General features: G+C 44.9%; 1 protein-coding gene across 7 annotated transcripts in view; it reads right to left on the reverse strand.

Moving 5' to 3' along the window:
- PHACTR3 (phosphatase and actin regulator 3) overlaps positions 1 to 23,517 on the reverse strand; it is a 162,005-nt gene that overhangs the window by 18,525 nt on the left and 119,963 nt on the right. For all 7 annotated transcript variants that reach the window (XM_059713222.1, XM_019484478.2, XM_059713224.1 and 4 more), the window contains one exon: positions 20,638 to 20,791. In XM_059713222.1, coding sequence (XP_059569205.1) covers positions 20,638 to 20,791 — 154 coding nt within the window. The remainder of the gene's footprint in view (positions 1 to 20,637; positions 20,792 to 23,517) is intronic.

Below are 23,517 nucleotides of genomic sequence, written 5' to 3' on the forward strand. Positions count from 1 at the left end.
GCTGCATATCGGGACGCACATCTGGGCTGTTTGCTGAGTAGTTGTGGGTCATCTTTGCTCAGGTTGTGGGTCTTCCTCACCCAGCTGAAGTAACTGGGAAGAAAGCATTCTTCCATTTAAACACCCTGCAGAACTAGCTGCTCTCGCAAGGACTTTCTCGGTTAATAACAGTAAGAGGATCACCAAGTTCCAGGAGGCATGGTTTGCTCTGAATTTCACTAGTGCAAACTGAGAAATGAATGTACTGATGCCATGCTGTGACCTGACAAATGAGAAATCATCAAAAGCAGGTCCTGCCTGACCAACCTGATTGCCTTTTATGACCAAGTAACTAAATCCTTGGATGATGGTGTTGCTGTGGACATAGTCTTTCTAGACTTTAAGAAGGCCTTTGACACTGTCTCTCACCCCATCCTCATCTATAAATTAAGTGACTATGGCATTGATGCCTGCACAGTTGGATGGGGGAAAAAATTGGCTGATGCGGTGCACCCAGAGAGTAGTGGTGGACAGGTTGTACTCAACCTGGCGAGATGTGAGCAGTGGGGTACCCCAGGGCTCAGTCCTTGGGCCCACATTGTTTGACATCATCAGCAACTTGGACAAGGGGGTGGAAAGCACGCTGTCCAAGTTTCCTGATGACATTAAGATGTGGGCCGAGGTGGACACACTTGAAGGGAGAGAGAGGCTGCGAATAGATTTAGACAGACTACAGAAGTGGGCAGATGAGACTAGGATAGGGTTCAACGTAGACAAATGCAGGGTGCTGCACCTTGGGAGAAGGAATTCACAGTATACATACAGGCTGGGGAGTTCCCTTCTTGAAAGCACAGAGGCGGAAAGGGATCTCGGAGTCGTTATTGACTCTAGGATGAACATGAGCCGCCAATGCCAGACCGCAGCCAGCAAGGCCACCCATACCTTGTCATGCATCCAAAGGTGCATCTCGAGCTGGACCAGAGAGGTGATCCTCTACCTCTATGCGACTTTGGTCAGGCCGCAGTTGGAGTACTGCGTCCAGTACTGGGCGCCGCACTTCAAAAGGGATGTGGCCAGCCTAGAGAGGGTTCAGAGGAGGGCCACCCACTTGTCCTGCTGCCCTCTCACTAGGCCCTACGAGGAGAGACTGAGGGACCTGAACCTGTTCAGCCTCAGCAAGAGGATGCTGAGGGGGGACCTGGTGGCTGCCTAAAAACTCATCAGGGGAGATCAACAGCAAATAGGCAGAGCCTTTTCCTCCCCAGCACCACCTGGGGTGACAAGGAGCAATGGTCATAAGCTGATGGAGAATAGGTTTAGGTTAGAGATCAGAAGGCAATATTTTACAGTTTGGGTGGCCAAAATCTGGAACCAACTTCCCAGGGAAGTGGTCCTCGCCCCTACCTTGGGCAAATTCAAGAGGAGGTTGGACAATCACCTGTCTGGGGTCTTGTGAACCCAGCATTCATTCCTGCCTGTGGCAGGGGGTCAGGCTAGATGATCTGTTCAGGTCCCTCCTGACCCTAGCTACTATGAAATGAGTCCAGTCACAGCAGGCTGCCCACCACCAATGATAATCGATTGGTTTTTGTGTTGTGACAGGTGACATAAGAGCAATTTTCAGGTAGAATAAAGGGTACTTGGGAACATCTGCTCCACTTATGTGAACAGACCCAGTCAATTGGGAGCACACAGGAAAGTGAAGTGCGAGTACAGCATGTTGGCTCTGGGCACAGAACATCAGGAGGAAATGCCTCGGTGTCTTAAATTGGCATCTCTATTATTGGAACATCATGCACAATTCAACAAGGAGCTTATTTTCATCCTTCCTATTAGTAGCTGTGAAGAGGATGCGTGCCAGGCTTTGAGTCATCTGTGTATTGCTCTATGACAGGCACTGCAGTGCTGTTTTCAATGTACAATTATGGATAGTAGTAAATCTTGGTGGGAGTTGCTTGCTCAGTGCAAATTTAGAAGGCAGCTCCAACACTTGAGCTCTTTTTTTTTTTTTTTTCTCCCCCCCCAGGTAATTCTAGAGCATGTAAAAAGTGAGTGGGTGACATGTCCTATTATTGAAAAAGCGGGTCAGAGCAGCTGCTGCTTTTCTCTGAAAGCAAGAGGCTAAGGAGCACAATGATATGGGTGAAAGTGACTGGATTCTGCCAAGTGGTTTGGTCATCAAAACACTGGGTGCTGGCTGCTTTGACTGGGCTTCTTGTTAACACGTGGCTACAGCTGTGTAGTAGATGGAGTCTGATGGGCTAAACATACTGATCGGCATACTTGGAGGGAAGCATTTCAAGTGTGGATGCTGCTCCCTGGTTTCTTGGGCCAAATAAAATATATTTCTTCATAGCTTGGAGGTGGAACCAGATATATAGTCAACTTATAACAAAATCACTGGAGGGACTGGAAAGAAACTGCACGGAGAAATTAAAAGTATGTTTTTTGCAGAGAATTTGGGGGGTCCCAGGTGCCTGCAGTTATCCGGTGTCCATAGAAGCTGGTGAGCAAGGTGCTCAGATCGTGAGTGCAGTATAAAAATGCTAAACACCTGCCATCTACACATCATACTGTAACATCCTGCCTGAATAACCCATATATTCCTGGCATGGGCCTGTTATTGCACAGTATTATAGAGGGAGAGATGGTGCGTGGGCTGAAATTCTCACACACAGAGCACCACTATCTAATTATGTGGGAGGATTCGGAAGGGGAATGCTACATGGTAATCACTGTTTTTCCTCCCCTTGTGAAAGCCCTACTCTATTTGACCACTGGATTCAGAAAGCCCCTTAGAGCTGTCAAAAGAGAAAGCTACACAGAGGAGGTCAACAGTGGTTGTCTATCTCCACAGTCCATGGACCTGATGTAAAACTCCTTGAAATCAATCCTTTTCCCTTGGTGATCTCTGGTTGCTGTCTCCAAGTGTACAATTCCCCATATGTTGTATCTCTACTAGCAAGGGAAGGTACAGCTCAAAGTTTCCTGTAACAGCATTCGGCAGCTGCGACACGGGCGACTCTGGCTTAATTTGTTTCATCCAGTATTACTCTCACTCATATTATTATGTAGGGCAGTTAGCAGAATATGTTCATTTGCAAGCAGCATCATGACCCTATGTTCTGTTTGGTTAGAGAGAGCATACTTGGAAAGTTTTTGGGGTTTTTTTGTGTTTTTTTTTTTCAGAGAGGATCTCTATTCACTTGGACCTTTGGAACTGTTTTCATGGCTATTTGGAAGAAAATAAACTTATACCAGTTCCCCACTCCATGGGGAATGTTCTGCAAGGATACTGTACTTTAAATGAAGGGACAAATAATGTCCCTTGCACACCTGAGTTGTACAGCTAGGTGTCTGCTAGTTTATCAGCAGAATAATTTGTCAGGCAAAAAGTCCTCGTCAGCACGAGAGGCCTGTTAGAAATCAGATCTAAGCATCTGTCAAAAAGGAAGTTTCAGGATCCTTCTGCACCTCCCAGATTTAGGCCTGTAGGTTACAATTCTTCACTCCATGTACATTTTTAGCCCTGTCTTAATTTGGTATCTGTTAACTAACTGGATTAATTCCTAGCATGGTCACTAACATGTATTTGTGTCAGGACACATCTTTTCCCAGCTGGGGTTATACATGACAAACAAATGACACTTGTGTGTCAAGTCTGCAGTAACTTTTAGTCATGTTAAAGAGCTAAAGTAAAGTCAAATAAATGTTCCACAGCTGGCTCTCCAAGACCCTTAAACTCTCAAAGTGAAAGCCTGCAGTGGTGAAGGTGTTAAGCACGTCCGAGTGTGTGCATTAAAACGTGTGGTGAGTGGCATGTGAGATGCAACTGAACCAGTGAATGATTTGGATATGGTTATCTGGTGTAGGCACACTGAACCATCTCTGCAAGTTTCCTTTCAGGCTGACAAAGATGAGAGACTTGATTAGCAATGAAACACTAGTTCTTGTCCTGAGTGGCAGTAAAACGGAGCACTGGTTGTGTCCATAAAAAAGGGAAAATAGCTAAATGTTTCTTACTGATAATTAGCACATCTAAAACCTTAAGCAGGTTAAAAGCTACAAGGGTTTGGTGTTTTGGAGAAAACAAATGCGACTTTAATGTATTGTGTATGTTGATCACTACTGCCATGGTGAAAACGACTGAAATGGCAACTTCCTGAGCTGGCATTATGTGCATTAATCAATGAAAGAGGTGAAAGACAGACACGGGTGGAATATACGGGTGGATACTAGGGGAGCACATGCCACCTGTTTCTGCAGCAAGATTATCCCTCTTTCTGTATGCATTTCTGAACACTGGCCAACGTGCGATAGGGCTACTGCAGGATTGTTGACTGCAGAAGCAGTGCCTCTGCCCAGCCTTAAAACACTGCTCCTTGAGCTCTAAACTAGCGCTGGACGATAGCCTGAGAGCTTGGGCTCCCCAGCAAAAGGTACAAAGTTCACTTGCAAAGAGGTGAAAGAGATTCTGAACAAGAAAAATCTCTCATCAGGCCTTCTTCTGTAACAGAGGCCCATATTCGTGGTTGTGCACCGTACCGGTGGGCTGGGGAACTGATTCTTACAAACTCAAGGGTCACTAAAGGGTGTATTGAGAGTGTGATCGGTGCCACCGCATGTACTCAAATCTAGTCTAAATTCAGCTCAGATTACTTTGCAGCTAATTAGACAACCATCTCCACACTTAGTCTATAGGCAACGGGCTACTATAATTTAAAATTGTGGGACTTGGGTCACCGCAAGAGTTTACAGCTGGGTTTGCAGGTAGGAGATAAAATTACTTGGAGAGCATTGCTTCTCCATGTTTTTCTTAGTGAACCCTCTCGCACTCCCTCCATGACTGCAAATGACTGACAACCAACCTTTTCATGGATACAAAATGCTAAGACACTTTACCACTCCAAGCTCTCAAGAGAAAAAGCTTTTTCCCTAGCAAGCGGAGCTATTTCTAAGGCATCCCCTGGCAATCTGAAAAGGCTTTGAAGTAATAGAAACATATCACTAATTACAGCCAGGTTGAAGGGCTGAAGGCTAGAGGCAACAGCTAGGATTAGCTAATGAAGTGGCATCCATGCAGCTAATTCGACTAACCCAGCAGACTCGAACCCTAAGTGGCAGACACCATGCCCCTGTACTCTGAGCGCCTGCTGTGATGGCAGCTTCTCGAACAAGCGCTAGCTTTCTTCACTGCTGAAGTAAATCTGTGAAAACGCAGTGTTGTCACGACTTTGTATAATTCCAGAAGGGAAATACCAAAGGAGAAGCCTTTCCTGGAATTGCAAATACTTCTGGGGTAGGCAGTCCCTGTTAGTACCGTATGTATCATTATCGCTCCTCTGCTATAACTGCCAGCATCTTCCCTGGCAACACAAAACCTTCCCATTTTCTCCCTTTCTTCCCTCACCCCCATATTCTGCAGCATTTCCAAAGGATGAGATCCCTTTGCTTCCAGATGACCTATATCCAGGAATCAGGAACATATCATAGAAAACTAGGGGTGAAAGGGATCTCAGGACGTCATCTAGTCCAACCCCCTGCTTAAAGCAGGACCATCCCCAGCTAGATCATCCCAGCCAAGGCTTTGTCTAGCTAGGTCTTAAAAACCTCCAAGGATGGAGAGTCCACAACCTCTCTGGATAACCTGTTCCAGTGTTTTACTACCCTCCTAGTAAGAAAGTTCTTCCTAATACTTAACTTAAACTTTCCTGGCTGCAACTTGAGCCTATTGCTCCTTGTCCTGTCATCTGCCACCACTGAGAACGGTCCAGCTTCATCCTCTTTCAAACCCCCCTTCGGGTAGTTGAAGGCTGCTATCAAATCTCCTCAATCTTCTCTTCTGTAGACTAAATAAGCCCAGTTCCCTCAGCCTGTCCTCATAAGTCATGTGCCCCAGCCCCCGAACCATTTTTTGTTGCCCTCCACTGGAGACCCTCCAATTTGTACGCATCTTTTCTGTAATAGGGGGGCCCAAAATTGGACACGGGTCTCCAGACATGGTCTCACCAGTGCTCCTCCCTCTCTGTTGCCAGGGCTGCATATCTGTTCTCCAGACAAACTGTCATGTGGAAGTGAAGACTTTTACTTGCTGCCAGAGGTCGTGAGCTTCCACCCTCCTGGGAGTCCATGTCCTCTCCCTTCTCTAGCGCTGCCTCGGGCAGCTCTTCCTCCACAGTCCCAGAGATCTCCTCCAGCATTGAATCGACGAATTCCTCATGGCAGAGGACACTTCAGAGCTTCACCACCTCCTCCTGTATCTCCCTTGCCTGTTCCCTGAGAGACAACACCAGAAGACACTGCTCGCATCGCAGACACACCCTGGTCTGGCCATCCCTGGAAGGAACCTGCAAACCACCGTCCCCACAATTTCAAACTCGAACCTGGGTGGAAGTGTTGATGGTGAGCGGTCCCGCCTGGACAGAAACCTCACAGGTGCAAGCAGAGGCAGTGGCAGTGGCTCTGGCACTGCAATGAGCTCCAGCCATTTCCCCAAGTCTCTTAATCTGCCTTTTCTCACTTACTGCCCTTCTTGGAGTCTCCTATTAGGCCTGGACTGGCTCTGCCCCCTCGTTAGGGCTTCTGTCAGGCCCAGGCAGCAGTCACTCAGCTAGCAACACTCCCAGCTTCTCGGAGCATATGCCCCAAATGCACACACCCCATCAAACAAACACTCAGCAAGCCAAAGGCATAGGCAGCTCTGGATCACTATCCTTCCCTGGGCAAGATCTGGTGCCTGGCTTCTCTTCCCCTTCCTCCTCTTGCTCCCAGCAAACTGCCTGCAAACTGCTTATCCTGTTTGCAGCCCCTGCTAGCTGGCTCCTTGGTCACTGGCTTGACCAGTGACCAACGCTTTCTGTCTCTCTCACATGTTGTCATCAGCCCCGCGTCCTCCCAGAGAATGCTACCTTGTAGACCAGTTCTGCATCTCCGCTGCACACTTCAGGTTGCAATCTCCAAGTGTCTGCTACAGTCAGTTCCACAACCCCTTGTTCGTGTCTTACGGTCCTTTCGCACCTCTCTTCTCTGCTGCCCATAAGTAAAGGCCAGTCCAAAAAAGAGACAAGTAATACACAGACGAACTGGGCATACATTAGTGCCCTGCTTGATCAATAAGAAACACAATATAAACACTTTGGTGCAGACCAAGGTGGGCTACAGACAGGGAAGGGTGGCTCACGGGGCTCAGGCTGGTTGAGGAGAACCTTGAGATCCATCCTGCATAGCACAATCGGCAGCAGATCTCAGAGCACTTCACAAAGCAAGTTTTTACCACTGTCCCTATTTTCTCTGTGGGGAAATTGAGACAGAGCAGTGAAGTGATTTGCTTCTGGACACCCAGCAGGCCAAGTGGAGCCAGGCATACAACCCCAATTACTGCAGTCTTAGTCCAATATTTTACCTGAGCACATTACCTGCCTCAGTGGGCACATCTGCACGTGATGCTGTGTCACTGTAGTGATGTGCTACATTGATGTAGCACCCATGGGTGTCTACACATGGCCAGCAGCTACTTCACTGTATCAGGGTGCTCCCCTGTTTATAGTGTGCTGCTACAGTAAAGTAGCCTTTAAAAATCACTATGCGCCATGCATATGGCACAGTACAGGCCGTTACTGTGGCATGCTTTAGTACTTCAAAAAGGCCTTTTTGGAACATGGGGCAATGTGTAGATGCACCCAAAAAGTAATAGCTAGTACTGAGTAATTGGACTCCTTCTAATTCAGACTAAGACCCATTTTGTATTACTTGAGAGTAGCTTTAAAGTAAGTGTTAGCCTCTGAAGCCGCTTTCAAACCCAGTACAGTGTCAAGGTACATTAGTGTAATTAAGAATCCAGGCCATTGATTTCATTACAGATGCTCTGGATCGACAGTCGTGCAGCTGAGAGCCACACCTGCTTATGTTTTCAAGATGAGAGACTTTCATACAAACCTGTTTGTACATCTCTCTTGGGTTCATTTGTGGAAGTGCATCATTTAAGCTGCCTTTGCTATTATTTGAAGTGCAGTCTGCCAAGCAGTAAAACATGTTTTGTTACAGGTCAGACCTGACCTTGGGAACAGCACAGTCAAGTTCAGCTGAACTTCAAAAGCAACATGTCCTCCCTCAGGTTGCATTCATCAAATTTTCATCAAAAAATTTAACTACTCCTCTGGCCAACCTTTGTGCCACTTTTTGAATAACTGACGTATCCACTGTGGACTGGCTTAAAGATCAACGTCACCAAGAGGGCTGCTACTTTTCAGGATCTACAGCATTACAAATACAGATGTACCTGTGTTGAAAAATATCTACTGTGCTTGGAAACCTTAAATGAAATCACTTTGGTCCAGCCAGTTCCCAGAAAAGGTCAGGGACCGTATCCTCAGCTGGTGTAAATTGACAGCTCTGCTGAAGTCGGCCAGACTAATCTGACTACCCTAATTGAGGATCTGGCCACAACTCTTTGGTACCCAAAGAAATGTCCTGTGACAGGACTGCCTGGCTGAATGGAGTCTTCCTATCAGTATTCAAGACCACTACTGGAATACAAAGGAGAAAAGACAGCAGGGATGTAAGGAGAGCAGTGAAAGGCACCTGAAGCAGTTTTTTCACCAAAGCTAGAGAAAGCAGGAATAGGTCCTTTCTGTATCAGTCTCTTTCCATGGCCTGCTGCTGCAAGAGGCAGCCTGTATAACATGGTCCTGTATTGAGGTTCTTGTTCTGTGAGTCACTGATAAGTGAGAACAAACCCCAGTGCTGCACTAGTGTCCACTCAATAAAGGGGGGACCTTTAATGAACATAATCAATCGGGCTATGACCAGCTATTGCCCAAGCATTTGAGGACGGTGCTGCTCACAAAGAAGCTTGTCATCTAGGCGTGTGCTGTATGGACCAATGCTCAAATGGAGCTCAGCAGCAGGTATGTCTGTGGGGACATATGCTCCTTCCCCTAAATTCCCATAATGGAGTAGGAAAGAGTTGACCTAACTTTACAGCCATTATTCTCCCTTGATCATGTCTGTCTCACCCCAGTATACCAACTGCCCTCCACAGCCTGCTCCACTAGCGTTAGGGGACTGAGTCATCACACATCCCATACTGTGATGGCAGAGACATGGGTAGAAATAGGAGCAGATAAGCACGTGTGTCACTGTTAATTTGGGAATAGGACTCAGAAGTCCTGAATGTCAAGCTCTTGAGCATGCACTAAACCTCCTAGTTGCATCCAACTATCTCAGTCTCCATCATGTTCTGCTCTATATTGTGAAGAGGCTGCCAAAACCTTTGTTTTCCCACTAAATCTCACACACACACACTTTTTCCCCAGCAATGACAGTATTTTTAAGTTTTCTTTGGAAAGAGAATAACTGCCCTCTCCTGTAATAGATAACATTTGGAAGGATGGAGGTCATTTTTTGTGATGGAGATTTGTAATAATAATAATAATAATAGTGCTGTAGTACAAGCAGTCCACTGTCAGGCAGTTGCAAACAGACTCCTCTCACATTAGCCTTATCTTTGCAATACACGTATGGACTGTCATTTGGATACAGCATACCCAAATTTGTGTTCATTTTTTTTTCTATAAAACTGATAAAGTATGAAATTGTGAATAGATTATTTTTTTTAACTGAGAAAATCCTACCAAGCAAGCTAGAATAGCTGATGATCTGTGAGCAGTATCAGAGTATGGCTTTGATACTAGATCTAAAACTAAAACAACAGTTTCCTTTTGCAGTTTGCATCTTGCCACACTAATTTTCTTCTTTCTGGTTAAGGACTCAAGGCAAATACCACCTCTTCACATTGTATCAATCCAGCTCGACTGGATGAGCCTCATTTAATGGAGTTTAAGACTTGGGTTCCACCAGCATGCTGATTCTTCAAGTGGTTATATTTTCTGGTTGCCTGGATACAATCACCTAGAAAGCTTGGATTTTTGCACTAAGTGCTTCCAACCCTGTGTCTCTTTTTCCTCTCTCTGCAGTTCCACAGCATTTTCTGACTATAACTGTCCTTTTTAAAATTAAACCATTACAGACTTATTTTTACATGGCATGAGTTACACTAACCCACCCAGCTGCTGTTTAAAACAGGTGCATCCTAACTATATTCCAGCATTAGTTCCCTTTTTCAACTTCACTGGTCAAATCCTTCACAGTGTATTCATATACCGGAAGGGGGGGGGGGGTGTCCTTTTTTGACAAACAGCATGTAAAGGCAAAAACCAATCACTGTTTTCTGGGAGATGGTCTTTTGAATATAAAGAGAGGTCAACAGCCACTGAACAGTAAGGTGATTTCATAGTAATACAAAGCAAGGAATCTATGTAGAATGAGTACATGTGGTGTAGCCTGTGTTAAGCTTGTTTGAAGGGGGGCGGAAAAAAGGCATGATTATACCCAGTACAACTTGATAGCTTGGCAAAAGTAATAAAATAAAGCAGATTTAGCAAGAACTGCATTATGTAATTTGCAAGCCAAACAAATATTTATTAAATATTGTTCTACTAATGGCAAACACCTTCTCATATCATCTGATCTGTCTTTCTCTCTGTTTCCCTGCCTAAATATTTGTTCTCTCCATCTTTTATTCCCCAGCCTCCCTTAGGTAATTTCAGTTTGGTAGAAACTGTGTTTTTTGGATTGACCCAGTTTTGCTGCTTCAAGCCCAGGCTTCTGATTCCTGAGGGGAATCAAAATTCTGTCTCCAAACCTGAATGAGATTCCTGGCCAGGGCTGTGATCTAAGCCAAGGGAGGAGGAGATGGGAGGAACTGATTTATTGGTGGTTGGAAGTTATACAGCATTTGTCTCTGATCCCATGAGATCTTGCACAATGAGATCGCCTTGGTGGCAGAGTGACCACCAAGAAAATGCCAAATTCTGCAGGTAAAGACATAAGTGATGCTGTCGAATGGGGCAAAGCCTTATAACTCATTAATGAGACACTCCTCCTACACTGGTGCCCTGCCCTTCTGCCATGCCATGTGATGTTATATTTGTACATGGCAAGAAAACAGCTCAGTAAGCATGCTTGATGGCTCCATTTTCTTCCCTTTCACCCACCTAAGGACTACAGTACAAACCTAATAAGTAAAACAAACCCATATAGCTTAATTATTTCTCAGCAATTGCTTGTGCACACACACACAGAAGCATGTGGTTTTAAATTGACTTAGTTCAATTGGTGCCCTGGAATTGGATACACTTGAGCCAATGTAACCTGAGCTTATATCAATATTGCTTAAATTGATCTTTTGCCCATCAAATTAAGAATGTTTACCCAGAGGTCTGCCCAATTTAATTGTATTGATTTTAAAACTGGTGGCAATTAAACTGGCATAACAGAAAATCTCTGAAAAAAGCCCAGTTGTATTAGCAAATTGGGCCATGGGTGTGAAACTGGAGCCATTTGTGAGAGTCACTGCTGAACAGAGACCTCGGGGGGGATTGTGTGGTCGTGACTTCTCATGGTAGGGTATAAAGGTCTAAAATCTGGCCTGTTGTATAACTCAGAAATGCTGCAGCAATTTGTTCAAATCAGCGCTTTAGGATTATGACTAGATCACTTGTAATAACCAGTTCAGTATACTCCATTTCTTATCAATTAGGCTCTGCAAATTAATTTTTTTTTCTTGCTGTAATTACTTGTGCCGTGTCTCCAAAGCAGCTCTAAAGACATGGAATACGCTGACCTCTCACTGGATACTGCTAGCTTTCTGCATGTTTAAAGTGACAGCCAGCCTTACAACAAAACAAAGTCTAAGCCCCGGAGCCTCGAAGAGCTGTGGGTGTTTAATACCCGTTGATTTCACCAGGAATTAGGCTCAGGTCCATTAAAATATTCCCTAAATATACCAACTGCTAGAAGCAGGTAACATGTCAAAAAAAAAAAAAGCACCTTTTCCCTCTAGTAATTCTTCTCTATCCAATGAGGTTTAGATTAGCCATTTTCTTTATACGTGTAAATCTCCCCTGCAATCATTTATGGTGTTCTGAGCTCTGCTCCATTGTTTTAAATGATACCTTTGCAATCCTGCTGAACACAGGCGGCCTTACAGGTAGGTACCATGGGCAACTATCTAGGGCGATGTGGTCAGGGAGCACCAAACACACACGCTCATGCATACACACGTGTGAGCAGCCAGTGGTCAGAGCCGGGCTCTTCCACCACCCCAGGCAGGAGGAGCAGTGCCCTGCCCAGCCCGCCCCCGCCTCTAGCCTCCGCTCGGGAGGAGCCAGGTCAGGCACATGCAGGTGGGGTGGTGCCTGCTCTAGTCCGCTCTCCTTGCTCCGGCACAGCAGCAGAGGTGCCTGCCAGGCACATCATGCCACTCCACCTCCCTGCTAAACTATGCCCCATGCCCTGCCTGCCTGCTTCTGCCTCTGCCTGCAGCAGCACTGCTGACTTGAGCTGGGGGGGAATAAAAATTTGCCTGGGACACCATTTTCCCTAAGGCCAGAAAGACCCATTATAGCAGTAGGCTCCTTGTCGCCAAAGAAGTCTTCTGGATGTTTCTTTTGTATGTGAATACATCCCATTGCATCTTCCCTTCCCTTTCTGTGTACTAATATGGCTCTCACCCCCCAGCTGGGCTACACCTACAGGGAAAACAAAGGTGACTGTGAATGCCAGGTGCTGGAGCCAGTGCAGGGGAATGCTGCTGCACACCAGACTGGATTTCCCCACTTGCAAACCCTCTAGTCTCCTGCATCCCTGTCCCATTTCTATAAGGCGGGCTGTTTCACCCTCCAATGACATTTTCTTGTGAGGAAACCTTATGTTTTGGTACCACAGGTACATGCTGCACCTATTTCTCCAAGCCTTTATAGCTGCATGCACATCCTAAAGAAAGGTACTGGCAACTTGCTCTCAACTTGTAGCAAGATGGCATTCACGAGGGAAAGCTATCCCCACTTCCCATGCATTAAAATGGGTGCAACCTTCTGTAGACTGGTGCCTTTAGGAAGAATTTGAGTTAAGGCTAATGTCTCAGCCAGAAGCTGCAACTACCTCTGTGCTAAAGAGGAATTCCCTCTCTCACCTAGACCTGCAAGTGTGTTTTTAAAATTAATTAATTATGCGTGAAGCACAGTTCATTAGAGAAGCATGCAAGCAATGCTACCTGAAGATTACCTGTAACTAGACAGACCACTGAATACTTGATGCTGCAGGGGATTGTTATCCACTCAAGGATGATTTGTACTGAAAGAATATAGTCTAGTCTAGTTAGAAGACATCACAAGGAGTAGGATCTGCCTCTTGGGAGCACTATTCCTCTGAATAGGCAGACTGCTCTGAAGATTGGCAGACCCTACTACAGAACAGCAAAGCACGCTGGATTTAATCCTCTTCTCTGTGGGATCACATTGTGGCTTCATCAGATTTGAGTAAAACCACAAACAGAAGGCTTGACTGACCTATTAACTGCACATACAAGTAGAAAACAGTATAATTTACACACATCATGGTACGTGCTGTTTTTAGTCTTGGGAGGAGCCTATACACAGAGGGAGGCTGCTCCAATGTGCTAGAATAATGGAGGATGGTAATTACCACGCTCAGACAGCCTCCTGTGCTCGTGTATCAGTATCCCCACACTTCAAAATGGCGGTGGGGGGCTTTATCTAAGGCTTTATCAAACAAGCTGTAGATAAAGCACCCCTGCCACTCAGGACTTGCATCTCAGGGGTGGACTGAGCCCCCTGCATGGGAGACGAGAGCCCCCTGGCAGCTAGGCAGAAACTGCTGTTTAGTACATGGGAAAAGCAGCCCCCCCTCCCTCATCACTGCTGGGCACTTCTTGCTGCAGCCATCCAGAGCCTGCGCCCAGTTTGCCCTACAGCTTCTTGCCACTGCTACCACCCTCAACCCTGACTCCCCAAGACCCAGTGTAATTTGAATCCTGCTGCAACCATTTTGAAGCGCGGGGATGCTGATGCATAAGATGTTCTGTGCGCTTTAATTAAAATGCCTCCACCCCCCACTCACGGAGCATGTATATAAACACCCAGGCTGCATACGTTTAAAAACCGGGCCTGAAAGTTTATAAAGCACTGACAAAGGCCAACTGCACTTTGGGCTCAATTAATCATGGATTTGGAACCATCGCCCCAGTTTGTGAGCACCGTTTTTGTACTCTCCTAGACGTGCACATATTTTCATTATAGGTCTGCCTTATGTTTCAGGGTGAACCTGATTACTTGTGAGAACTAATGCGCCTGATAGTGAGTGGGTTTCATTAATTCTAGCACAAGGGGATGTGTTTTCAAAGTAGCTAATTGAATGATAATGCCCCCAAATTGCTGTGTGTCTGTTTCCAGGATGAATGGATTTGTGCACATTTTTTTTTTTAAATGCTTTCAAACTATGTCTAGTCACATCTTTTACTACAGCAAATACAAATGGTAAGGGAGTGAAAGGTTTGCAGAGTCACAGAATGGACACAGTCCTCACAAAGAGAGACTTTCATTCATCCAGAATTGCAGAAGTGGCAGAAGTGCAGCTTTCTAATGCCATTCCCTCTCCGTTCTGGTGAGATAATGCAGTGAGGTGGGAGAATGGGTCAGTCCCTTGAGGAATCAGACATGCACCTTTTACTGCTTTCTTCTTGAGAGGGATTCTGCACTCCCCACCCGCTCCCCCCGGCAGAGGAGGCAAAGGAGAGTGAAGAACAAAACATTAAAATTTATGGGAGCCAGACTTCCAAATCCTTCAGGGGAGCTTTGAAAATCTCAGCCTTTGTTTGCTTTCCTGGACACTGATGCCTGTCAGGCTGAATGCCTCACCATAACAGAGGAAAAAGAAAACAACAATAATGATAAAGGCTTTTTATCAAGCACCAGCCTCCAAAAAGCACTCCAGGCACCATTAATAAAATACAGCACATGAGCAAAACCTCATGCAATAAATATAGCTACAGCAATAAATATTGTATTTGTAAGAGCGGGTGCCCCCTTACCCACAATCTCTGATTCAGTACTAAACGGCAAGATGAAGAGACTCTTGACTCCACGCAAGCCCCTTCGGTCTCCAGCTCTATATATAGCTCCTGCCGTGTGATCATGCAGGCAGGGGCATGCACAGACACCCACGCTGCCTTGCCTGATCGTTTTTAGTAACGGTGACACATTTACCTGAAGATGACTTGTACCAAATAAAGACACCGTTTGTCCTGCTACATAGTATTAATTAGCCACAGCAGCAGCTCTTCCTACTTGTACCTATTCTGCCCTCTCCATCTCTGCAGTGGAGCTGGGTTTAAATGTTCCCAGCTGGGTTGAAATGCCAGCTTGATGGCATGGAGCCTGTGTAGGCGGGGGAGCCACCCATCCAAATGCTTTTGTCAGGATCATGCTCTTGAACCTGAGTGGAGTTTCATCAAATTGCTCATTAATATCAAGCTGAGCCTGGGCTGCTCTACACAAGATCCAATTCGGAGAAGCATCTCCAGGGAAACATTTGGAGTAGATTCCTAACTGTAAGCATGTATTTCAGTGCTGTCTTGTAGCAGGGCCTTGCTAGTTCAGACCCCCAAAAAACCTCTTCCTGAGCCCCAGAGACTCTAAGCCTCTTAGGACCGCACCTGTCAGATTAGTACAATTGATATCTCCCACAGAGAGAAGCAGGAATGCTGATGGTGTAGCCCCCACCACTTTGCATCCCAGATGGATGTAACTTTACTGGAAATAGAATAGCCAGCTGGTGGTGGGGAGGCTCTGTCCAATGCCATGGGATTTCGCAATTATTTTGTGATATTAATTAATTCCTCCCAGGCAACACAGAGACAATCTATTAGAACTGAATAGAATAGAATAGAATAGAATAGAATAGAATAGAATAGAATAGAGCTGTAAAAACCTGACAGGGATGAGAGAGATCATGTTTCACAAGGAGTTCATCGTGCAGGGCCAATGACTTTGTGCTGGGCAGTGTTAGGGTGTAGCATTCACAACAGGAAACCACTGGTGCATGCAGTTTTTAAAAAGCAGTTGCAGCTTTTGTTTTGCAGATAAGCATAATTTGTTTGGGACATACGAAAACGTTTCCTCTGGGCCAGCTCCACTGCTGCACCCGAGCCACTCGGAGAGTACAGGGTGAGGTTAGATGAAGCAAGCACTCCAAGCCTGATTCGCACTGTGATTTACTTCCAAAGCTGCATGACAATAGCGCTGTATAAATCTCTCTGCATGTCTGCGATTGCATTGAACTGCACTGTAGCAGCTCACGCCTTTAAACTACTAGTTGTTCCTTGCTTGGCATTTTTGGAATATTGCAGTGCCATAAATATTGTCTCCACTCCGAGATGTGCTTCCAGGACCCACATCCTACCTGAAACTACAGAGTCATTTACATGTAAAGATCCTGCCTTCAGAGCTTATAGGCACCTATACACAAGCAGGGAGCTACTCCAGTGCGCTGTAATTACGTGCCGTAATTTTGTAAAAAAGAAAACAAAAGCTGATTAATCAAGTCTGCTGCAGCATAGTAATTACTGCGCTCCAGCATCTCCTGGATCAGCGTCCTGCACTTCAAAAAGGTGGCAGGGGTGCTTTATCTAAAGCTCATTCAACAAGCTTTAGATAAAGCACCCTACTGCCGTTTTGAAGGATGGAGATGCTGATATACAAGACACTCCGGGCACTTGTCTCTCCTGTCCAAATCCTAATAGTGCATGTGTCTCTTATTGGAGTTCCTATCTCTACATCTCTCTCCTGAATATTGCTTAGTGAATCGTGTCTACTTATGCCCGAGAGAGTGAAACAGAACATGATGTGAAAATTGCAAAATTATAATCTGTTCTAGGAACTCGTGTTTTCATGAAAACATTAAGTAATAATGGAGTGTCTTGGGCTGTAGCAATATAAGGCATACTGTGGAAGTAACCGTTACCAAGGTATTCAAATGTTAACTGTTGAAATAATCATTCTTATTGTTGTTCCAAATCTAATTAAACAATCTTTTCCGCATTGCTCCTCATTCTAATGCCTGTTTTACTCCTCCAAATTCCAGCTTTCCCTTGCAGAAGAAACAAAGTCCATAATACAGAAAGCAGTTATTGCGTGAAACGTGACTTACAAATGTCTTTTTACCTTTTGACACAAATAGCTCAGTTCATTGAGTTGCACTGTGGACTTATTATCTGTACTCAGAAAACATAATAAAGGGAAATGGGGACTATCAAGAGCTTGGAGCATCAGAACTTCAGTTGTCTAACACAGAATAGGATGTTACCAGGGCATGTCTGGCCTGGGGCATTGGAAATGGATGCATTAGTGGGAGAGAGTCCTACTGAAAGAGGAAATCTAGGGGAAATTGGAATACTGACATCTCAGGGACATGATGGCAGGGGGGAGATATGTTTCCATGACAACAGGTGGCTGACATATTTGACTAGAAGCAGAGAGGTAGAAACAATAATGTACATCTCTTAAAGCAAGCAAGACAAATTCAAGCTGACCCTGTCTTCACTTCTCAATGACAACCTATTGATTTTTATACTGGTAAAAGTCAGTGGGCTTACACTGGTATAAAAGGCAGATTTTGACCCCCAGACTCAACAGAACGGCCTCTTTCTTAATGAGGAAAGTGAGGAAAAGAGATGCTGTAGCTCTCACTGCCTGAACATTCATCAGCACAGTCAGCTCTCTCACTATATATTCATTTGATATAAAAATGTGTTCCTTTGTTCTTAAGTTTCCCTTTTTTGATCAACTCTAACGTCAGTAGTTTAGGCTCTTTTTTAAAAGAAATGACTCTCTCCTTTTTAGGACGCAGAACTTCACTTTACATAAAATTAGTTTTTTACTGATGGCACGGAGGCATTTTGTTAGATATCTGTGGACTCCTATGTACTCTTCAGGTACAGCTGTGTGGATTGGATCTGGGACACAGCTGCCTGTCCACTGACAAGTCTCTGTGGGAATTACAGATGGCTAATCAAGCAAGGAGTCACCACTCATTTTGCAGGGCTATGGTAAGCTCTGAGTTTGTTACCAGACAAATGTGGAATCAGAGTATGGACTGGGGCTTGAGGTCTCTACTAAACATTTTTCTCACACGCTAGCAATGAAGTAGTCACTGCAATGTACTAGCATCCACATAGATAGTGGTGAAATCTTACAGAGAATAGTAATTTCCATCAAAATTAGCTGCTAGATCCAAAGTTCCTTGGATCATTTTTAAATCTGAGCACTTAGTAGTAAGTTATACCAGTATACACTTCACTCATCATGCTTGGTATTTGCAAAGCCTATCTGGGATTTAAGCATAAAGCCATCATTGAGACTAATGGATTTAAGGAACTTTGAAAATATCAATCTGGTGTTGCACTGTATAGGTATCCACACCAACCTGCCTAGATTTACAGAGCCCTGTCAAAGAAAGTAAGTGCTGAATTTGGTGTAAAAACTGATATGGGTTCTCTGGGGAAGTCAGGCTTTTTTTTTCCCTCTCAAAAGCTCTGGTCATAAATTCAAACAGCATCTCCCTAAGCATCTCTCTAGGACACTGCTCTGACTGGTGCTAATTTTCTGTGTTTCTTTAACATGTGCTTGCTTTTTATCTAGTCAATATTTTCCCAGGATGTATCTGTCAATTGAGTTTGTTTGCATGATCATGCTCTACCCAAGTGGAGGAGGAAAGAGCCACACTGTGCCAGTGCTCATATGGGCTTGGAGATGATGCGGGGGATTGGTTCCAATCTGTTTTGAATTGTGGGCTATTCTAGCTATCTCTGCACCTTCTGTTCCATGAGATGCATTCAACCTGCTGAGTTCTGGGAAGATGGAGGAGGTAATTGAAAGCGTGTCTTCCGTCACAGTGAATGAAAATGGCTTTTAGCTATCTGTAGGTATTATCTACCAGATTAATAACTAGAGGATAGTTGTTGAGATGTTATTGTGGCTGTGGAATCTCCATCCTTGGAGGTGTTTAAGACCTGGCTAGTTGGGGCTGGTCCTGCTTTGAGCAGGGGGTTGGACTAGATGTAACCTCCTGAGCCCTACCTTTCTATGACTCTAAGCCTTGCCTTCTGCAGCTTCCAGTCATGACTAGATATTGTGCTCCTTCTCTTATAGACATAGTAACTTAGGTCTTAATTCTTTCTGCTGACTCTGATTTCAAGCATCTCTCTTAAACATAATTTTCCTTTTCCACTGTAAAGCAACCTAAACAGAGAGGAAATGGCCCATAGCCATAGCCCTACCTCTTTGTCCTGTGATTCTAGCAGCTCTCACAAGTTAAATCAGGTCAGACAGAGTCAAAAGTTAGATGGAAAAACCTCCAAGGAGCCAAGAGGTGCTTCAGCAGAGAAAGGGGATGTTGATTCAGTAGGTGACACACTTTTCACTGTGCAAACACCTGATAATGGCTTGGCTTTGCAAAGATGCTTTTCTGTGTTTTGAGTAACTAAAATAGGGCTTCTCACCTCCTGTTAAAGATCCCATGGTAACTTTTCACAAGGAACTAATATTAAGACCAGTATCTCATCCAAGTGCACCTTACGGATTTACCTGCCTAAAATGCACCTGTCCTTCCATTAGCTCAGGACCCCAAATGGAAGCCCCACAAGATGGAGTTTGAATGATATGTATTGTGGTGTAGGCTCCTATCCATTAGGAATTGTACTGTGCTGCATTAACCTGCATCTCTATTCCAGCCCCCTAAAACAAAAGTAAATTAAATGCACAAGCAAAGAGAGCTGGCTTTGCTCTGGCCTGGATCATGGCAAATTATTCCTTCAAAACAGATTCAAACAATTAATATTTAATAAAATGAACTTCTGTTAAACTCTCGATTTGCTTCCAACCTCTTTGGCAGTCAGGCAATGCTTGCTATTCAGCGTGGGAGGGAGCAGCACGGATTATTTAACAATCCACTTTGTCTCAACTAAAATATTCATGTTTGCAGATTATCCATATTTAGCGGTTTTAAAAAGCATGGCAATTTGAAACTAGCTGTTTCTGGAAAATTCAGGCAACATAGCTAGAGCAGTGGTTTCCCTTACACCACGTTGCTCTCTTGGCCCAATTAAGTGTTTTTGCTAAGCCAGTTACCTAAAGAAAACAGGTGTCTCGCATTTGCTGTTATCCCAGATTTCAGCCATCTGGGTAGCTGCCCATCTACAAACCCAGCTGATTAAAGCCCTGTAGATTCACATCCTTGCTAGACATTGAGCTTAGCCCTGGCAGGGCATACTGCAGCTCTCTCTATCTGGAATGGGGTTTGCAACTATGCTGGTGGCTGAGGATAAGCGCCAGTACAGACAAGGCTGCAAAGTTTGGTGGCTATATCAGTTCTCATGATATGCATGCCCCGCTTGGAAAGAGGTAAAAATCCCAGTGACTTCAGTTGGCATTGCAGGCAGACATGCGAGGGCAGAATCTAACTCTATGAGTGGAATTTTCTTTTAGGCAGGGAGATCCTGACTCAGGGAGGAGTTAATAAGTCTTTGGAGTGACTGGTATAAGACACAGAATATGTGAACTCAGAGATCAAAAGCCCAGGAAGGCCCTGAAGCTAAGGCTCAAATCTGCTGCTGCTGGTGCCCTTTGCATGCATGATTTGCCATGGGAAATGGGCTTGGGGGAGTATACGTGTCCTGCAAGACAAGGCATAGAAGAGATTTTACTCTAAGATCTGTCTCTCCTCTCTGTCAAAGGGACTTACTTTGAGAGTTTCATTTCAATTTGCTGCCGGATCTCCTGTCGCTCCTCATCTGTCCGCCTTGGGAAAATATTCCTGTCTTCCAGCTCCTGCTTGCTTGGCCTGTTTCGTAGCTTGACTGCCAGCAGCTCTTTCTTGCATTTTCTTGGCAAGGTACCTGGGACAAGCATTGAAATACAAACATGTCAAAGGGGTAGTTTGGAGTCTTCCACAGATCAGAAGTGAAAAACCCCAGAGGGTTCACCTCCAAGGTTTGACTGCAGCCTTGTATATATGTCTGTGGGCAGAGTTAGGGCTGAGTTGGCTGACAAGAGCAGTGAACAATGGTCCATTTGGAAATACAGCAGAATTGTTTTCCCATTTCACCTGCTACAGATCAGGGCAGTGTGTTGAAATGTTCTTTGCTGAGATGAGCTTCCAAGCATTCACTGAGCGTCAAAGGCTTACGCTCCTCATCAGTTCTATGGGGTTCCTCTTGTCCCAAAACAAAGCCTGCATCCTGGAGCAGTCAGAGGTGGAACTGGCTAGGACTGTTTCCCTGGCAGTCCTCCTTCCCCTTTCCCCTGCTGTACTTTTTGGCTCCAGAGTCCCTGGCAGTGAGCAGAGCACTGGAGCAGCAGTTGAAGTTCGCTGCTGCTGAGGGGAGATGTCACCACTTTTTTTTTTCAGCCACAGATACCCATGTCAAGCAGGCAAAAAAACTCTAGGTCTTGGCAGCGACATCTCCACGGAGCAGCTGTGATCTCTGCTGTCACTCTACAGAACTACAATTATCCAAGTGTCCTGTGCTCACTGCCACATGCTCCTCTGCCACCACAGCTTGCTTCAGGAGCTGGAGCAGGAAAGCACAGGCAGAGCAAGGGACAGGAGGGTGAGGTGTATCCCCATCCATTCTGGCATCCTCTTTCCTCCCCTTCCTCCCTTAGGCAGGGCTCATGTGCCACACGCTACCACTCTGCTTCCCCATCCTTACCATGGGGGTAAGATTTTCAAAAATACTAAGTGTTGCTCTAACTGCTCCCACTGAGGATTATGAGAGTTTGACTATTGACATCACTGTACTGACTGCCATCCCCTGTTTGGTGCTGTCCTTCAGTAATACTTGAGACAAAACTTTCATACTTAACACAGAAACCCTATGAAACTTTGGGCTCACAGTCATCCTTGGTATAATTCCACCAACTTCAATGAGTTTAGCAGGGAAAAAATGTGGCCCCCTGGCTCATTAAACTGTCTTATAACATGAACAAGAAGCTATATGGTAATAAGGCCTCTACTTTAAATAGCTTGCAGGCTGGAAACCCCCTGATTTTCTCTGCATTCTTTGTTTGTTTTTTTGGTTGGTTGGTTGGCTTGGTTTGTTTTTGGGGGGTTTGGGTTTGTTTTTTTTAAACAGATAAAACGTAGAATGAAATTCACAGCAGGGCAAGACCAGATTTCCTTGGGGCTAGGTTACTAAAAGAAAAGCAGTTACTCCCAAAACGTGTCAGTCTGTTCACTGCTTTTAGTAGAGCTTGCCTTTTCTGAAAGTCTTTCTCTACTAAGCGATAGCACAAATAAACCTTAGCACATGGCAGTTATACAAGACACCCATATGCCTTGCCTGCATAGTTAGTGTCCTTCTCCATGAGATCAGTGCAAGAGGAGGTCTGAGAGGAAGAGAAACCCCAGGAGGTGGGTTGTTAGCTCTCTACATAGGAAATCCAACTAAATCAGTATATCTATTTGTTCTTGTCAATGAATTTATAATACACCATAGGAATAATAAGAGAGTTTATTGCTCTCATGTATTTATATTAACATTTAGGCTTTTTTAGAAAAAGCCATCTTATTTCTGAAGAAAACTGAATCTGGACTTTATTTTTCATTTGAGATAAGGCTACGTCTGTCTTTCAAAGGGGCACTTTGAAGGTTGGCATGACTTGGAGAGTCCGTTACCATTTCATGTCAGCTTTACCTTTAAAGGTGATCTGTAGGATTTATTATTCAGTGGGCACGTCTACACATTCATTAATGTGTCCTAGTTACTGTGCATTAAGTTTAATATTTGGTTAATCGAGTACTAATTCAGTGCGCATTAACTTGCACTACTGCACAGTAGCACCAGCACATGGGTTTTTCTGATGCTTACTGTGCAGTAGCCTAATAACACGGTGCAGTAGCATATTAGCACAGTTTTTGACCAGCACGCTACTATGCAGTTGCATTAGGCTACTGTGCAGTAAGCGTCTTGTGTAGTTGCACCCAGTTACCTGTTGATTTCAGTTCACTTTATGCAGAGAAGCTAATAGTATTATCACCAGGTTACAGACTGGGGAAACTGAGGCAGAAAAGATTTTTGCCACAGATCATTCAGTGAATTCAAGACAATGACAGCGCTCTAAAATCAGAACTTTCTGGAGCTATAGTCAACCCAAAATTCTCGTTGAAGTCTGGAAACTCCATGCAAGCAAGTTGTACTGATACTCTGCTCTTCCCTAGAATCTCCCATCCGAGTCTTTGAAATGGGTTTTGCAAACATTACTAAACCTTACAGTATCTACCTGGGACATTATGTGTAATCTCTCCCTACCACATGGGGATTAGGACTGATCCCCACATGACTGGGAGAGATGTCCCACAGGTGGGACTGCTGCATCTCAGCCTCGTGGTCGGAAGAGCTGTCAGGACAGCCAGGCCTGCTGCGCCCAAGCTATGTGGAGACAGGGACCAGCCTCCATGCCCTTGCCAGCACTAGGGTTAGCACCCATGGGAGCCTAGAGCAGGGGGGCAGAGCAGAGCAAGAGCAGTCCAGGAATGAACTGTTCCCATCAGAAGCAAATTTGCTCCTGACAGGCACATTCACATGCATGTGGGGAGTGCAGTTCTTTTGCAAAGAAAATT

This window comes from Alligator mississippiensis, chromosome 9, assembly GCF_030867095.1.
Source record: "Alligator mississippiensis isolate rAllMis1 chromosome 9, rAllMis1, whole genome shotgun sequence".
NCBI lineage: Eukaryota > Metazoa > Chordata > Crocodylia > Alligatoridae > Alligator > Alligator mississippiensis.